At 38.8% G+C, this 19,019-nt stretch overlaps 1 protein-coding gene across 2 annotated transcripts in view; it reads right to left on the reverse strand.

Moving 5' to 3' along the window:
* Positions 1 to 1,735: 1,735 nt before the first annotated feature.
* Positions 1,736 to 19,019, reverse strand: part of SPOCK1 (SPARC (osteonectin), cwcv and kazal like domains proteoglycan 1) — a 542,718-nt gene continuing 525,434 nt past the window's right edge. The window contains exons 8-11 of one of the 2 annotated variants that reach the window (XM_061189623.1): positions 18,737 to 18,958; positions 14,650 to 14,712; positions 5,661 to 5,798; positions 1,736 to 5,204 (exon numbers count right to left, since the gene is read on the reverse strand). In XM_061189623.1, the coding sequence (XP_061045606.1) occupies positions 5,014 to 5,204; positions 5,661 to 5,798; positions 14,650 to 14,712; positions 18,737 to 18,958 (614 nt within the window). In that variant the 3' untranslated portion in view covers positions 1,736 to 5,013. The remainder of the gene's footprint in view (positions 5,205 to 5,660; positions 5,799 to 14,649; positions 14,713 to 18,736; positions 18,959 to 19,019) is intronic. The other variant, XM_061189624.1, reaches the window with a different exon arrangement.

A 19,019-nucleotide genomic window follows, 5' to 3' on the forward strand; every position in this document is an offset into this window, starting at 1 on the left:
TTGATGGAGGAAAATTTATTAATCTATTCCTTTATGGCTTACGTTTGCTAGGAATTGTTTTTAAAGAAGCCTTGCTGACTCCTATTTTCATAGGCATATTCACTCTATATTTCATTCTATCATTTTGATGTTTTAAGGTTTGAAATTGAGGTGTTAATGGGAAATTTGAGTAGAATTATCTAAATGTCAGGTGACTTTTTCAGAATGGAATCAAAACCTGCACTTGAAACATAGACCGGGGCTTCTCCAAGTGGAGGAGTTGGTTGAAACCACTGATGTAGATAAGATTGTCTAGAGAAAGCATGTAAAATTAAAGAGGAATGGGCCAGGGACACCTATGATGAACACCTGATGAACACCTATATGAACAGAACTGGGTGAACAAAAGGAAATACAGGAGACCTAAAAGGAATAGCCAGAGAGGTAGGGTGAAAATCAGGGAATGATGGATATGAGAAACCAAGAAAGGTGAGCTTTAAACAAGGCTGCAGTAGCCATTGGTGTCAACTATGATATCCATCAACCCATACTGTAATAGTTATTTGTCTTTTTCAAGGAGATAACTTTACAGAGCAGGACCCCCTAGGTCTTATTCACTTTTCTTGATATATTCCTAGCACTGAATGTGGTGCCTGCCCATAGTGGCATTCATCCATCCATCATATATTAATCTATATATATATACAAATCTTCTAATTAACCTTAAAGTCTTGTTGAATGAATAAATTTTGAAATCTTCCTCTTTCCTTGAATCAGTTTGTCAAAGCAAATCTGAAAACTGCCCCAGAATTTTGAGAGGTGCTGGGACCTTTTTACTCACGCTATATAACTAATATTCCTTTGGTCCTGGCCTTTAACGGACAGAGGTGGCTTCCATGAAGACACAACTTGAGGAGACATGTGGGGTTTGACTGTAAATCTGATGATTTAAGAGGAATTTCGGGAGTGTCCACAAATGCCAGCTGCTCTTTAATGTACCCTGTACCTACCCTGGAGGCTTCAAATTGGCCACTGTTCTTCTGACCTTAGTTATTTTGTAGATTTATGAAGCACCTTTCCTTGAACTGTCAATCTGTAAATTGTCTGTAAGATGCAGTCCATTGGGTAAAGAATTAGAATTATTCATAAGATAAGTTTCTACCTCGGCTGGTGGTGAAATTACTCACTCAGGGTATAATTAAGTCATAGATACCCTGGCTTTAATGTGGATAAAGGTGGAAAGGAAATAATTCCTGTTCCAATCTGGGTGTTTTCTGATGTTTGACAAGCATCTGGTGTGTTCAGCCATAAACTGAGCACATCTCAGAGTCCCTGTAAAGGAGTTTTTTTTGGTTTTTTTTTCCCCAAGAGAATTGGAGAATAACTGACTGGGGAGGGAAGGAATAAGAAGAATTGAAAAAGCTTAAGGTTGCAAACAGGATGACAACAGTGAAATCTGATGGATAAGGACTAAGTAAGAAAGTTGTGGCTTGAGAGAGGAGAAAGCAGCAGAAAGAGGGGTCGGGTGAGATGGTTCTAGGCTGAGGGGGCACAGGGCGTGGATGTGCCAGGGTGTGCTGAGAGGGGTCAGGGCAGGCTGGACCACCAGCAGGTTGGCCTCACAGAGGGCCCTGCATTGGTGATCCCCTTGACCTGCCCATACTCTTCTCCAGAGGTCATGTGTGGACATGACCTGGCGAGTGCACGTGCAAGCTGACAAAATACAAACACTCAGATGTTGCAGACAAATTAAAATTTATTGAGACAGACAGAAATGCACCTACTCAGGACTACAGTTAAGCATTTACTATTAACCAAAGAGTCGTGTTCACATTCCAGATAAGTCTATGTGGGAAAGCATTCAGAATTTACTAAGTTTTTCTACTTCACTATTTCATCTACAATAGGGAGAACAAACTGACACTCAGGATTTGGAGGGCTCTCATTACAATGCTACACATTGAACAGAGACAAACATCAGTGACTTTGAGAAAAAGGTATAAAAAGACCAAAACCACCCACTGTAGAAAGGGCTCTTGGATGTTACTGTACAGTGTGGTCAAGGTAAAAACTAAACAAAACTGTAGATGGCATCCCGTGAAGAGGAGAGGGGCAGACCTGGACAGACATGCTGTCATTCACTGCTGGGCGTGGGAAAATGGGCATAAAGGAGGAGGACCTGATATAATACCTCGAATTCAGTATGAAGGTATTCCCATGCCTAGAATGTTTGCGGAAACAAAAAGACAGTAATATGGTAGACAACTAACCATTGTGGAAGAAAATTCTGGGGCTTAACTTAGATGCCAAGGAAATGGTATCAAATAAAAGAACCATTTATGGAATAAGAATAAAACTATTTACTAAGGAGGTTCCAAAAATGAGCCAGTGAAGTTTCAACTCCATATCTGTCTCCAACAAGGAAATGATTATCACAGTACTATTTTTTTTTAATCAAGATTTTTATGTATACTCCATCACTAGCTAAAGGGCTCCTGCCAAAAAAGAGGAAAGCAAAAATTCTTCTAAGGATGAGGTAACTAAAATATCAAATCTTTACTACTTATGCAAAGTACCTTTAAAAAAATCTAATGTTGTCTTGCCAAAGTGAGGCATGAAAAGTGGCATTAACGTTGCTCCATTGATTTGGGGTTCCAGTCTTAGGAGGGCTTTTTATTTAATATTTTAATGAATCAAAATATCTTCTTGGAATGTCTCTGAAAATGAGCATCTCATTACCTTCCTGGGAATTGACTGGTGAGCACTCTTCTCCATCATTAAGTTAATGCTAAGGATCTTTAAGTGTCATCTTAATTTGACACTTGTCATAAGATAATTAGGCAAATTAAAATCAGTGTGGTTCACTCTGTTCCTAGAAGTTTCTCTAAGTGAAATCAATTTGTCGATTTTAATTTGTTCTCTTGTGCATTTTTCCAAGCTCAGAGGAGATAGTAACCATGGTTTTCTTTGATGGTCTAAACTGAGATTTTTAAAATATGTCTCGATTCTTTTATACATTCAATTGTAATTTAGCTGCAATTAAGCGCCTGTTTTCTAAATTATCATCTCAGAGTTTCGTTCAAGTGAGAAAAAAAAAAAAACAACAACTGAAACAGAGGTGAAGGAGTTGAGATCCCAATACAGAGCTTGCCTATGGTCACCCGATACCTAGGGTCCTGGCTGTACTGATGTCTATCAGGCCAAATGAGTTTGCCATATCAAGTAAGTTCATGTCCCATCTGAGCCAAGTCCAGGGATAATGCCACTGGGTCTGGCCAATGCAGGGATTGGAAAATACTAGTTTGAGGTGGGCTGGTAAAGTATAAACAAATGGTCAGTTTGGAGTGGGGGCTGGTCAGCTGCCACTGTAATCATGGTTTGGCTGAGTATATTTTTCGCCTGAGTTTATGTCGTCTCCCTGTAGACTGGCTGGAGTGCAGGAAGGGAAGAAAAATGTGGGCAAGAGAGCCTTGCTGGCTGGCTGATGAGGGCATCCATGTGGGTGGAAACCAGGTGGGGCAGGAGCTTAATGCCCTGTACTGAGCTAAATGGGGCCACTTTGAAGACTACTCTTTGGTACTTGTATGGGGGCCAGCTTGATAGGGGGAGAAATCCTAAAGACTATAAAGATGATGACCCTACCAAATTTGGAGATAGACTCTAGTCATGAGTTAACTTAGGGAAAAGAAACACAATGGTAAAGGGCTTTCTTCATTAGTACCTTGACACTTGTGTCGGGGAGGGGATGAGGGCAGGACTAGCTCTTAAAAATCTAGCCCTAGCTTCCCATGTGCTGTCATGGAGTTCTTTCTAGGCCTCCAGCTGAGATTCTTTACAAATGATGAGCGATCAAAAATCTGTAGAGCTTTTATAGCCTCATCATGATGTGTGGATAGAGAGCGGCAAAACTGAAACATTCAGTTAAGCATCCTGAATTTTCTTCTGCTAAGGAACAGCGAGGGACTGTCTTCTCAGAGAGCAGAGGGTATGTGTACATGCCTTAGAAAAAGCCCTTGAGTAGGTAGGAAGGGAGGGGCCTGCCGCACACAGGACTGCTGCAAGCCTGAGGGGGGCTTGAGCTGAAATGAGAGAGATGGCTTGTGAAGCTGCCCACGTGGGAGTCGCATGGCTTCTGCGGGGAAAGCGATTTAGGCATACAGAGGCTTATCCAAATCAAAGAGGCTTCCAATAACTCTGCTGCCGCAGACGGAAGCAGCCTCCTCAGTCTGCAGGCTACAAGTGCCAACTGTTAGTGCAAAAAAGGACTCTGATACACATTTCCTATTCCAGAAATGATGATCCAGGTCTGGACAAGCTGACAAATGTGTAATTGTTTTTCAAATGAGTTTTTAATAGATACCCAAACCCTTTTTTTCTGACAGGTGTGTATAGTCTCTTCTGTACGTACTTACATGTTTATGTACGTACAGAGAGAAGCATCCAGACACCTTTTCTAATAAAGGAGATCAGTTCCCCAAAGGGACTCTTGACTGAATTAAGGCTGTTGTTTGTAGGAAGCCAGATCGAGTAATGTGAAAAACTAATTTGTAATAATAGACCCCAGGGGTGGTGGGGGGCAGGGGGAACAAGGTACAGTGCGGTGTGTTTTCCACAACATCTACAGGACACAAGAAAAGCACTTAGACACGGTAAGGCCGGGAACCATGCTGTACTAACCACCAGTGTCGGTGATCGCAAAGGGTCTTTGACGTTTGAGGGTAGGGGCTCCCTGCACTGTCAGAATCCCACATAAATCACATGCTTGTTGCAAAAAACTCACGGGAGGGAAGGAGGCTCTAACTCAGCCAGCCTTCCCCTGTCTAAAAAACAAAACACAACACCCTTTTTCCCACACGCCGTATGCAAAATCAGAATGCTCCGGGAACAAGGAGTTGTCTTCCTCCGAACCTTAGGTTGGGTGGAGAGGGCAACAATGGAGAAGAGGCCGTGTGCCGTGGAGTCTCAGATACAAATGCAGGAACAGGAAGTGACTTGCAGTGTTGTGCGGACCTCGTGTCCTCCTCCTTGTGGGGACTACCATATGTACCCGACCTCGTCCTCTTTCTCGTCGTCCTCGTCCTCATCATCCTCCGTCACTGCCCGGGCGTGCACCCGCAGCTTCCCCGCTTTGTCCTTTGGTCCTAGCTCCCATTCATCCTCTAGGTCATCCAGCAGGACCACAGAGCCGCCACTGCCAAAATCCCCTGAAGTTTCCTGCTCCTCTTCTGAAACATTAAGAAGGAAGAAAAGATTTGAGGTTAGTTTCTGCTTATACCTCACGACTTCCTTAACTGTAGGGCAAAATCATGCAGTTCACCTTCTGAACATGAGAGCATCCCTGTCTACCTGGCATGGACCACAAGCTTTATTCTGATATGAGCCCCAGAATTCTTGAGATGTTTCTACCTTTTTGGGAGGTTTATCTGAGTCACTCTTTGCCTGCAACCGTTTCTGACTGTCAAAAACTGTTGTCTAGTTCATTGGTCATAGTGAGCTCCTGGCACTCGGAAAACTAGCTATGCATTATCTCATGTGATTTCAGGGTTACTTTATCTCCATTGTAAACTCACTCACTGCAGACCATAACGACCTCTACAAATTCTTCTGCCCAGATCCTCATACAGTGAGTACCTATGAGTCACCAGAGGTCATTGGGGGCTGCTGCAGAAGGGCTTACTCACCACAGCTCACAGCACCCTGTTTCCTGGAGCCAGCCAGCTCGTTCCCATATTTATCCACACACCAGCACTGCCCTGTGCTGCCGTGGCACTGCGTGGCTTTGTAATAGCCCTCCTCATTACACCGGGGTATGAATGCTCCTGGGAGAACGAAAGGTCCAACTTGAATCAGAGAAGTGCACAGATACTCAGAGTTAATGCCCTCAAAAACAGACAAGAGGGCTCACACATCAGACAGGGTATTTACTGCAAAGCCAGCAAGAAAGAATGGCATGCTTGGTTATTACCTAATCAAAATTACAGGGCCCTAGGACTTGCTCAAGGTTAGATAGGATTCCTTCTTGGATGAGTTCTCTTTTTCCCTGTGGTTCTACTCTTATTAATAACTTTTTATTTCAGAAGTTTTTCCAGTTTTATGGAAATGTAATTGACATATAACTGACACACAGCACTGGATAAGTTTAAGGTGTATAGCACAATGATTTGACTTATATATTGTGAAATGATTACCACAGTAAACTTAGTTTACATCCATTATCTCATATAGAAAAGTTTTTTTCCTTGTGAGAAGAACTCTCAGGATTTACTCTTAACAACTTTCATATCTACCATACAGCAGTGTTAACTATAGATATCATGTTGTATGTTATATCCCAGCACTTATTTATCTTATAACTGGAAGTTTGTACCTTTGGACCACCTTCATCCAATTTTCCCACTGCCCATACCCTGCCTGTGTTTACCACCAGTCTCAAAGTTTGTTTTTAGATTACACATACAAGTGATCATACAGTATTTTCTTTCTCTGTCTGACTCACTTCACTGAGGATAATGCCCTCAAAGTCCATCCATGTCATCACAATTGGCAGGATTTCCTTCTTTTTTCTGGCTGAATGATGTTCTTCTCATATATATATATATAAACATATATGAACTTCTTTAGCCATTCATCCGTTGATGAACGCTTAGGTTGTTTCCACATCTTGGCTAATGTAAATGATGCTGCCATGAATATGGGTGTGCAGATATCTCTTTGACATAGTATATTCATTTCCTTCAGATATATTCCCAGAAGTAGAATTTCTGGATCATATGGTAGTTCTATCTTTAATTTTTTGAGGAACCTCCATACTGTTTTCCATAGGGCTGCACCAATTTATAATCCCAGCAACAGTGCACAAGGGTTCTCCTTTTTCCACATCCTTGCCAACATTTGTTATCCCTTGTCTTTTTCATGATAGCCGTTCTAACAGGCAGGACCTGATATCTTATTGTGGTTTTGATTTGCATTTCCCTGATGATTAGTGAGGCTGAGCACCTTTTCATGTACCTGTTGACCATTTGAATATCTTCTTTGGAAAAAATGTCTATTCAGTTCCTTTGTCCATTTGTCAAATTGAATTATTTGTGGAATTTTTTGTTTGTTTTGTTTTTGCTATTGAGTTGTATGAGTTCTTTATATATATTGATATTAACCCCTTATCTGATATATGGTTTGCAAATATTTCTTCTCATTCCATAGGTTGTCTTTTCGTTTTGTTGATTGTTTTGCTGTGCAGAAGCTTTTAAGTTTGATGTAGTCCCACATATTTTTGATCTTGTTGCTTGTGTCTTAGGTGTCATATGCAAAAACTCACTGCCAAGGCCCATGTCAAGAGCTTTTTTCCTATGTTTTTTTCCTAGCAGTTTTATTGTTTCCAGTCTTACATTTAGGTCTTTGATCAATTTCAAGTTAATTTTTGTGAGTGGTGTAAGATAGGGGTCTAGTTTCATTCTTTTACATGTGAATATCCAATTTTCCCAGCACCATTTATTGAAGAGGCTGTCTTTTGAATATATTAGTTGATTGTATATGTATGGGTTTATTCTGGGCTCTCAATTATGTTCCGTTACTCTATGTGTCTATTTTTATGCCAGCACAACCTTGTTTGTTGACTGTAGCTTTATAATACAGCTGGAAATCAGGAAGTGTTCTTCTTTGTTCTTTCTTAGAATTGCTTTGGCTATTTGGGGTTTTTGTGGTTTCATATAAATTTTAGGATTGTGTTTCTATTTCTGTAAAAAAAATGCTACTGGGATCTTTATAGAAATTGCTTTGAATCTATACATGACTTTGGGTACTATAGACATTTTAACAATATTAATTCTTCTAATCCATGAATATGGGATTCCTTTCATCAGTGTCTTACAGTTTTCAGCATAGAGATCTTTCACCTCCTTGGTTAAATTGTATCATCTGCAAACAAAGAAAATTTTACATCTTCCTTTCCTTTAATGTGCTGCTAGAGAATTTTTGCATCTGTATTCATCTGGGATATTAGCTTGTAGTTTTCTTTTCTTGTAGTGTTTTTTCTGGCTTTAGTATCAAGGTAATGCTGGCTTCATAAAATGAGTTTGGGAGTGTTCCCTCCTCTGAAATTTTTTGGGAAGAGTTTGAGAAGGATTGGTGTTAATTCTTCTTTAAATATTTGGTCAAATTCACCAGTGAAGCTATCTGCTCTTGGTCTTTTCTTTCTTGGGAGATTTTTGATTATTGATTCAATCCCCTCACTAGTAACCGGTCTGTTCAGATTTTCTATTCCTTCCTGATTCAATAACATTAATACTTGAGAGAATCATAGGATTTTTTATCCTTTATATGCTTTTAATGAGTGGCACAATTTTTAAAAATATATCTTTGCTTTCCTGGAATAAATACTACTTGGTCATGATATATTGGATTCAATCTGCTGATCCTTTTGCATCTATGTTACTAAGTGATAGAGGCATATAGTTTTGTTTCTTCAATTTCTGTATCAAAGCAACTAATTTGTAAAGTGATTCAGGTATTTTTCTTTTTCTGTACTCCAGAAGTTTTGTATAAAATGAGAACGATCTCTTCCATGGATTCACCCATAAAAATATTTTGAGCCTGGTGCCTATTTTAGGAGGTGACGGTAGTATTTTGATTTAAAATTAATGTGTTTTTTTTTTTTTTAATCCTGTTGGGTCTTCTTTTACTTCATGACCCATACTCATAGTATCCTTTTCAACTAGGTTTTCGTAATTGCTGTAAGTTGGTTTATAGCAATGGTTTCCAAAGTGTGGGCCCAGGACCAGCAGCTGCATCATCAGTGGGAAACAAACTGCTTAGAAAAGCAAATTCTTGAGCCCACCTCAAACCTACTGAATTAAAGACTTTGAGAGTGGGGCCCAGCAAACTATGCTTTAATAAACTCTCCAGGTGTTTCTGTAGTTCTCAAACTGTGAAGTTTGAGAACTACAAATTTATACTATTCATCTATATCTGAGGTTACAGCCCATTTTTAAATTCATGAGAGTATTTGAGGCTTTCACATTGTCAAAGTTTTGTCTATTTGATTTCTTTTTGCTTTAGTCTTAACTGTGTTGTCCTTATAGCTTTTTGATTTGAAATTTTAGTTTTATTTTTTTTTTCCAGAAATGCATTTGAAGCTATGAATGTTCCTCTGAGTTTCATTTTAGTTGCTTCTCTGTTTTTGGCACATAGTGCTTTCATTTTCATTCAGGTCTAAATGTTTTGTATTTTTACTTTATTTCATCTTTGACTAATTATTTAAAAAAAAAAAAACCCAGACATGTAAGGTTGTGTAACTTCCTTTTTTACTTCTATTTGTATTGTGTTATAGAGAATGAATATCATCTATGATACTTCTTTGAGATGTTTAGTTTGTTTTCTTTTGTGTAATCTATGACAAATGTCATGTGTGTTTGGAAAGACTGTCTATTCTATGCCTATGTACAGGAATACATATATAAAAATGCTAATGAATTATGTTCATTTCTTCTTTTGTATACTCGAACTGTAAGTTTTCAAGAAGAGGTATATTAGAGTCTCTGATTAGGCTATAGATATAACAACTCCTCCTTGCAATTCTGTTACTTTGTGTGTTTTCTTTTTTTAAAATTTTTATTTTATATTGGACTATGGTTGATTTACAGTGTTGTGTGAGTTTCAGATGTATAGCAGTGATTCAGTTATTCATATACATGTATCTATTCTTTTTCAAATTCTTTTCCCATTTATGTTATTACAGAATATTGAGCAGTGTTCCCTGTGCTGTACAGCAGACCCTTGTTGATTATCTATTTTAAATGTAGTAGTGTGTACATGTCCATCCCAAACTCCCAATTTATCCCTCCCCACCTCCACCTTTCCCTTTTGGTAACCATAAGTTTTTCTATGTCTGTGAGTCTGCTTCTGTTTTGTAAATAAGTTCATTTGTATCATTTTTTTCGGTTCTGCATATAAGTGATATATGGAAACAATGGAATATTACTCAGCCATTGAAAAGCAACATGGATGGACCTGGAGATTATCATACTAAGTGAAGTCAGACAGAGAAAGACAAGTATCATATGATATTGCTTTATATGCAGAATCCAAAAAAAAAAAAAAAAAAACTATAGAAATGAACTTATTTAGAAAGCAAACAGACTCACAGAATTAGAGAATGAACTTATGGTTACCAGGGGGAGTGGGGGAGGGATAGACTGGGAGTTTGGGATTGACATGATCATATGGTTTATTCTTCACTTTGTTAGTGTGGTGTATCACACTGAATGATTTGTGGATATTGAAAAATCCTTGTGTCCCTGGGATAAATTCCACTTTACTATGGCATATGATCCTTTTAATGTATTGCTGGATTCAGTTTGCTAGTATTTTGTTGAGGATTTTTGCATCTATATTCATCAGTGATATTGGCCTGTAATTTTCTTTTTTTGTGGTATCTTTGTCCGGTTTTGGTATCTGGGTGACAGTAGCCTCATAGAATGTGTTTGGGAGTGTTCCTTCCTCTGCAATTTTTTGGAAGAGTTTGAGAAGGATGGGTGTTAGCTCTTCTCTAAATGTTTGATAGAATTCACCTGTGAAGCCATTGGGTCCTCGACTTTTGTTTGTTGGGAATTTTTTAATCACAATTTCAATTTCAGTGCTTGTGATTGGTCTGTTCATATTTTCTATTTCTTCCTGGTTCAGTCTTGGAAGGTTCAATTCTTTCTAAAATTTTGTCCTTTTCTTCTAGGTTGTCCATTTTAGTGGCATATAATTGCTTGTAGTAGTGTCTTAGGATCCTTTGTATTTCTGTGGTGTCAGTTGTAACTTTTTCATTTCTAATTTTATTGATTTGCAGCCTCTCCACTTTTTTCTTGATGAGTCAAAGGGTTTATCAATTTTGTTTATCTTCTCAAAGAACCAGCTTTTAGTTTTATTGATCTTTGCTATTGTTTTCTTTGTTTCTATTTCATTTATTTCTGCTCTGATCTTTACGATTTCTTTCCTTACTACTAACTTTGGGTTTTGTTTGTTCTTCTTTCTCTAGTTGCTTCAGGCATAAGGTTAGGTTGTTTATTTGGGACCTTTCTTGCTTCCTGTGGTAAGACTGTATTGCTATAAACTTCCCTCTTAGAACTGCTTTTGCATCATCCTGTTTTCATTGTCATTTGTCTCTCTCTAGGTATTTTTTGATTTCTTCAGTGATCCATTGGTTGTTTAGTAGCATATTGTTTAGCCTCCACATGTTTGTGCTTTTTTCCAGTGTTTATCTTATAGTTGATTTCTAATCTCAGCACTGTGGTCAGAAAAGATGCTTGATATTGACTGCAATTTTCTTAACTTTACTAAGGCTTGCTTTGTGACCCAAGATGTGATCAATCCTGGAGAATGTTCCACGTGCACTTGAAAAGACTGTGTATTCTGCTGCTTTTGGATGGAATGCTGTATAAATATCATTTAAGGCCTGTGTTTCCTTATTGATTTTCTATCTATCTGGATGATCTGTCCATTGATGAAAGTGGGGTGTTGAAGTCCCCCACTATTATTGTGTCACTGTCAATTTCTCCTTTTATGTCTGTTAGTATTTGCCTTATATATTGAGTGCTCCTATGTTGGTTACATCTATAGTTACAATTTTTATAATGTTACATTTTGTGTTAAAGTTATGGGTATACCAATTGATGACATAACAACATAGTAAATGTAACATTTCAGCAAGATAATAATACCTCTTTCTCTTAAGAATTGAAAACAAAGTATTTGCTCTTGTCAGATTTTCTCAGTCTCTGTCTCATAATGAATGAGTTTGGCCCAGTCACATTTATGGTGATTACAGATATGCGTGTTTTTATATCTACCACTGTATTTTGTGTTTGCTATCTGTCTTCCCCCTTTCCTGCTTTCTGTTGAAATGATCAAGTTTTCTTTATTCTGTGGTTGTCTTCCACAGGTTTAAAAACTATATATTCTTTTTCCAATATTTTTACTGTTACCTTAAAATATGCTCTGAGAAGCATATTTTTCTTAATAAAATCTAAAGTTAATCTACATTTTCTTTTATTCCTGAATAAACCAGACACATTTTTCTCACTGACCCCAACAGTCTGAAATTTTAATTCTACCTTGATATCAAAACATTTTTATAGTTCATATTTGTTTAGATTTAGCAGCATGCCTTATTTCTTTTCCACATTGTATCTCAATAATTCCTTCTGGTATTGTTTGTCTTCTGCATATTAAAACCTTTAGTAAGTCTATGGTTAGTAAGCTTACTGAATCTGTGGTTTGAGAACATGTCTGTCATCACACTTGGATGATCACTGAGATAAATTTAACATTCTAGGTTCAAAGTGATTTCCTCTCAGCACTCTGAAGATAATATTTTCTCTTCTTAAATCAGTGATACCAATCTGATTCTCACTCAACTGTGGGTAATATTTATGACAGGGGGCATGTGTGTTTGATGATTGTGTGCTCATCTACTATGGGACAATTCTCCTCAGTGTAACCTGAGTAGTAACATTAATCAGCCATGTGAAGATGGAGGTTTCTGCTTACCACTGGCTTCTACTGCCTAATTTTATTTGTGATTATTTTAGAGTGACTGTGTTTTTAAATTGACCTTTTATTTTATTTCATAGAACAGATCTGGAAAGAAGAGTGGCATGGCAGACAGTAACCTCAGATCCAGCTGATTGTAGCAACTGCTCACCAAGCTATTCCAAGATGACCACGTTCTCAAAGATCACAGCTAGGAAGTTGCCCCCAGAAAAATCCCTCCTAAGTGACAGGTAAGTCTGCTGGTGCTGCAATTAGAAGTAGTGCCCATACTCTTAGTTAGTTGCTCAGCCAGCACCCCTGGTCTTGAGGGAACAGAAGGAAGGACAAAAAAAAAAAGCAGATGCTTTCAATAACCAAAAAGCAGAGAAGTTTTTGAGAACAAGTAGAAAGCTGAGGAAATGCTGATCCTCCTCCTTGAGCTGCAGTTGGAAAACAAGAGCAGTTAATAGACCAAAAAAAAAAAAAAAAGCATACTGGGTTGAGGCCCCAGGTTGGTAGGAAGCAGATGCTGCTCTATATCTATAATGTAATATAGAATTACCGTTTTTTTCTAAGTAGGCAGTAATTATAACTGACTATAATTTGTTATTGCTAGGCATCTGAATGCCCCTGAATACACATGTGTTATATTAGGAGATTTCCCCATGCAAAAAATAATTTGTAAGCAGAGAAATGGTATTTTTATGAGTCAGCTAGAATAATATCCCTATGTGGGGAGTTGTGGTAAAGTGAGCTTTAAAACTAGGTGGGATTCACAGTAGGAAAAAGATAGGCCTTTCATTCCTGTGAACTGGGGAAAATAAAAGATGAGACATTTTATCTGAGGCCACATACTTTAAAAATATCTCATTATCAATGAAGCAGTAAGAAGATATCCATGCATCCAAAAATAGCACTCTCTATTAGTTCTCTTAAGCACATCACTCAAACCCAAAATAACCTCGCACATGGAAGAATCAGATCATTGGGCACAAGTCCTTGCACTGTAGGAAAGCCCCATGGAAAAGAGATCCAGAAGGATGCTTTTATGTCTTCAACGCTGGAGAAGAACCTACACTCACTCAGGTCCAGATCACAATGACTTTGGAGTTCTTGGTGAGCTGAAAAGGGTGTTATCAGAAGTGGAAAGTCTAAGGCAAAGCCAGTGAAATAAGTAATTTTCAAAAGTAGAAGGAAGGAAGGAAGATGCACTTGGAGGTGGCACAAACATCAGATGAAGAGGAATGGCCAGAGTTCACAGACCAATCTGCAAAAAACGTGCCCGTTTCCTTCAAGAAAATAGATAAATGCCTGAAATGGCAGGCTGTTTAGGGGGTGAACCTGCTTCTGAATGCTTAACGAGAATAATTCGTGTTGTAGCTGTCAGCTCTCTTTTTAAAAAGCAAGGGAAGCAGTGCAGGCTCTTTTTTGGGCAATGGCCTGGTCTGCGTGCTGCAGAAAGGAGGGTTTGGAGCTAAAGGGAGCCTTCAACAGCCAGCATTTGTTACCTTTACCTTGGCCACAGATTTGCATGTCAGGGAAAAAACACACTCGCACAACCCACTTGCTTCCTTCCACCTCAACATTTGGACAAAAGGTAAGAGGAGAAACGTAGAGACAGGGTCCAGTGATCATGCACATGAAACAGAAATATGTTTAAGTGCACTCGAGTCCTTGGACCCTGTCTGATAAATTTAGAAGGGACTCAGCTCATCTTCCTCCTTGAATGGACAACTTGATCTGGAGAATATAGGAAATTCTATAATTTATAGAGCTTATCATTTTAACTTGGAAGGAACACTTGAGGGTTCCGTTTAATGGCCATACTTGAAAGAAGGAAAAGCCAAGATCAGGGAGGGGTTAGCTCGATTTCAGCCTGGTGACCTGCCCACTGGTCATGGGCTGACCTTTGACGTCTCCTCCCGCTGATGGAGCATGCAGCATTTCTCAGCCAGCTAACTGATCCTCAGAGTATGTGCTGTGGACCACCACGTATCACCAGCTTCCTGGAAGAGCCCTGTCTCGGGTAATATGAGGCATTTCTTTCACAAAACAAACACTGGTCCCTAATTGAATAACCAGGGCTGTGCTCAATATTACAAGAGACACGGATGGTTTAATTAGTTGTTTAAATGAGTGGCAAGAAATGGTACTTACCCAACAGGCTTTTCCCCTTGCTCAACTTCTGAATTCTGTTCATTTCATTCTGGCAAGGGAGACCTAAAAATAATTTATGAAAGTCAGTTTCCAGATGGTAAGGGATATGATTGCTAATGATTGGCTTCACTCTTGACATGAAATGTAGACAATGACACACCTGGGAGTGGAATTACTCCACCTGCTGTTACTATGCAGCAAAACAAATTCAGGCCATTAGTGGCACTCATTTTAAAAAAACAACATTTTATACCACTAGGTACTTAAAATAGTATTTGGGGGCTACTTGCACTGTATAGGAATCTTTCTTCCCACCACCCATTCAAGCAAATAACAAGTGTCTCATCAGTGATTTCATTATTTACTTCCTTATATAAAGGAAAAAATGTCTCTTATCAGCCAAGACTTCTATGAGCTGAGAACCAGGATGATAGGTTACTAGTGGGTACGTGTGTTGAATCCACAGACTGGGACAAATACTTAATCTACCCCAGGTCTTACTGCAGGATAGAAAGACGATTAGAATGGCTACTTCCGACCTCATGGGCTCACTACCCCAGGAAAGTAAAGCACAGGCCTCAAGGGACAACTATGAAGATACAGAAGAGATCTAGAGGGACAGAAGGGTGACACCTTAACTCTGGGCCTGTCTCTTTCTCTCTCTCAGCCTCCAAGTCTTCAGTGAGAAAACAAACATGTGTTATTACAGACGAGCTCAAAACTGTCCATTCTCAAGTGAAGGGCTGATACAGTGGGAGCCACATGGCTAAAGTAGGGCATATGAAAGTGTGGGGTACCCTTTTGACTTCCACTCCAAGCAAAAAGAAAGGCGACCTCACTAATCTTAATTTTACTATGACCGGCCTTTGCAGATGCTGTGGCTCTGCTATTTGCTCATGGTTCTCCAGCAAAGACCATGACATTTGGATTCTCAGGGCACTTACCCTACCTCTGTAAGTACAAGTGTGGGGTCTGCAGAAGGTACCTGAGTGCCTATTGACATCTGTTACCCTTCGGATTTCACAATGCCACCTGGTCTTGCTGCTTATTCCTTGAGAGAAACTATCAAATACATGTTTTTGACTTCTGGGTTTAAGATGATTTCAGAGTACAGGAGAAAGATACCACCTGAAACCAACAAAAAAGAGACCAAACTCCATCTTTGATGATTAAAAGTAGCATCTATAGCAAATAATGAACATTCACTGATAAACACTCTCCCAGTTTACTAGGAAGAGAGAGTTTCTAATTGTCAGGCCCCTTTCTCAAACTGTCCTATAGTAATTTTAAAAACTCTACTTATTGAAAGATAAGTAAAAAATGAATCAAGACTGAGACCTACTCAAAATGCTGCAAGAAAAAGAGAGGAACGAACAAGAAAAAACTTCAGATGAAAAATTTGTAACAGAAAATGTATGCTGTGGAGAAGAAAATATTTACCAAAGATTCTAATGAAAAAAGACCGTCTACAAGTATTTTAATGCACAGATACAAAAGCTCAAGGATATAAATGACATAAAAAGAGGAAAATTAAGCTGTTAAAGAAAGGAAGGCTATATCTGAAGCAACAAAACTGATGTGAAACGTCCATGTGACTGATGAGAAGAGACTAAACACGTGGGACAAAAAGTTTTAATTCTAGAGCTCAAAAGAGCATAGCATGTCTCAGGAAAAAGTGATTGATATAGCCTGAGCAAAACTAAAACATGTCCAAGGAAGTTCATATCCGTGAAAGGTAAAGAATCCTTTTGGCTTCCAGGCAAAATGGTTACATCACCACCAAAAGGGAGAAAAATTCGTATGGGTTCACTCTTTCAGTAACTACATCCAGGGCTAGGAGAATAATGTTAAGGTATCAAGAAAGCAAACTATGATTCCAGGAAGTTTATACTTAGCATCTTTGCTTCTGTATAAAGGAAATTTATGTATTTTCAAACAAACATTCAAAGACTAATTCCCATGAGAACTTCTGAAAAAAACTTCTAAAACTTGGCAATAAAGAATGATCTCAAAACCAGTCAACACAAAGAGTTTAAAAGTGCTCTTTAAAAGCTTTATTGGGCCAAAGAGGTACCCAGATCCTTAAATGTAGAATATCTACAAATTAACCATAATAAAAATATAAGCTATGAATACCTATGGCCTATAGCTAAAGGAGTGCTTTGGAGAAAAATTTTTCCCTCAAATACATACATTAAAAATATAGGAAATAATAAAGAAAGGTGAGGGTAAATAGAACTCCCAAAGTTGGTTCTGGGTCAGGAAGGGAGGTGGTAGGAACTTTATCAAAAAAATAAAGGAACTAACAAGAAAATGGGAGAAGTACACAAAATAAGAAACAAAGAACGACAACAAATTATTCTGCTCAACTCCTCCTAGATGCCATTCTTTTCCATAGGTGGGTCCTGGCTCCCTCCCACAGTTGCTGAAAGGGCAGCCTATCTGGAGACATCGCATGTGGCCAGGGGCTCAGCTATGTCTCGTGGTTAAGGCAGTTACTTCCCTCTCGGGGCCCTGGCATTACACCTCCAGGTGAAGTATTAGCAATGAGATTTCGCTTCACTCAGCCTCAACCTGGACCCTGGAGCTAAAGCCACATGAATTTGTATGAACTCAAGCCCAAAGCTATCATTAAGCTTAATGCTGAACCACCACAAGCATTCCTATTGAAGTAAAAAGCATGGCTATTATTTAACATCGATTTGGAAGAACTAGCTGATGTGATTAGAAAGAAATGAGGTATAAAAATTGAAAAGAGAAAAAATTATCACTATTTGCAGATAATATGACTGCACACCTGAAAAATTCAAGGAAACCAACCCCAATAACTATCATAAATAAAGTGAGCATTTAGTATGGTGGCTGGGAACAAATTTACTATTGAAGCAATCACCAGTGAGGAAATATAATGGGAAAAAATGGATTTTGTCTATACTGGCAACAATAATAAACACAAGGGAAGTATAACAAACATCTGTGAAAACAAAACTTGTAGCTTGCTGGTTAACAGACGAACCCTGTTCTAGGATAAAAGGGTTCAATATTATATAGCTATCAACTCTCTCTAGATTAATCTAATTTTGCCTGATTCTAAAAAAAATACCAGTAAGTTTTTTTTTAATTGAATGAACTGATTATAAAAGTCAAAGAGTTCAAACATATAGGACATATAACAATATTCTGAAAAAAGATTAATGGTAGGAGAGAGTGGTCCACTAAATAATAAAACATGTCAGTTAGTAGGATAGAGCACCCAGGAATAGACAGATATACATAGAGCATATAGGAGTTTTATATATGATAGAGGAAGCATTTCAAACTAGTGGGAGAAAGATGGGTTAGTCAATAAATGTCAAATGGGCAAGTGGACAACCATCTCAAGGGATCGGGGCTGGGACCCTACTTGACTGCACACACACAAAAATCTAAAGTGATAAAAGATTTCAATAAACAAACAAAACCCCACAAAGGTACTAAAGAAAACAAAAGAGAATTGCTTTACTATCTCACAGTGGGAAATGCCTTTCTAAGCTTAACGTAAGCCTTATGGCTTCTAAGAAGCCCCAAAATAAAAGATGGAGAAATTTGACTATCTTAAAATTTTAAATTTCACCCTAGCAAAAACACACATAGTCAAATTTGGGGAAAAAAACTATTTGCAATACATATGATGAGACCAATTCTAATGTCTTAGTATAGAGAGAGTTCCTACTAAAAACAAACGAACACATAAGAACCTAATCTGAAGAAAATGTACAAAAAACAAAGACATTAAGGATCTTACACTGACTTTGGGAATTATGTAGCAAAGGTTTCTACGCCCATCTTACAGATGGAAAAGCTGAGGCACAACAGTTAAAAGATTTTCCTAAAAGGAGGAGTGGAATAACACACTCCTTAATTATGCTCCTGGGTTTTCCCTACCATGCTGAAAGTGGAGGTCAATAAGGAGAAAAGAGCGTTTGCTTTATTCTCTAGCTGTGTCTTTCTGCTTGCTGATCCCTATCTCCCCAGTACGTGATAGGGGGCCCTTCCCTGCACAGCATGACGGCCCTGCCCTCTGGGCCCCACCTCCCTCCTGCCCTACCTCCAGGCTTCTGGAAGCAGTAGCACCACTCATTGTTAGAGAGCTTGCCATCCTTGAAGGAGTCACAAGAATTGAAGAGAGGCTTGATACAGGGCTCGTACTTATCCAGGTAGATGGCATTGATCTCTGAGTGGTCAAGCAGGAGGTCATAGTTCATGTCCAACTTGTTGAACATCCAGCCCAGGGAGTCCTTGCAGATGGGAAGGATGCTGGTGTCAAACCCTGTAGAGGGAAGGACATGTCTCAGCTGCCACCAAGCCCGCTCTCTCCACCTGCTCCCCTG

The sequence above is a fragment of the Eubalaena glacialis genome, chromosome 4 (assembly GCF_028564815.1).
Source record: "Eubalaena glacialis isolate mEubGla1 chromosome 4, mEubGla1.1.hap2.+ XY, whole genome shotgun sequence".
Classification (NCBI taxonomy): Eukaryota; Metazoa; Chordata; class Mammalia; order Artiodactyla; family Balaenidae; genus Eubalaena; species Eubalaena glacialis.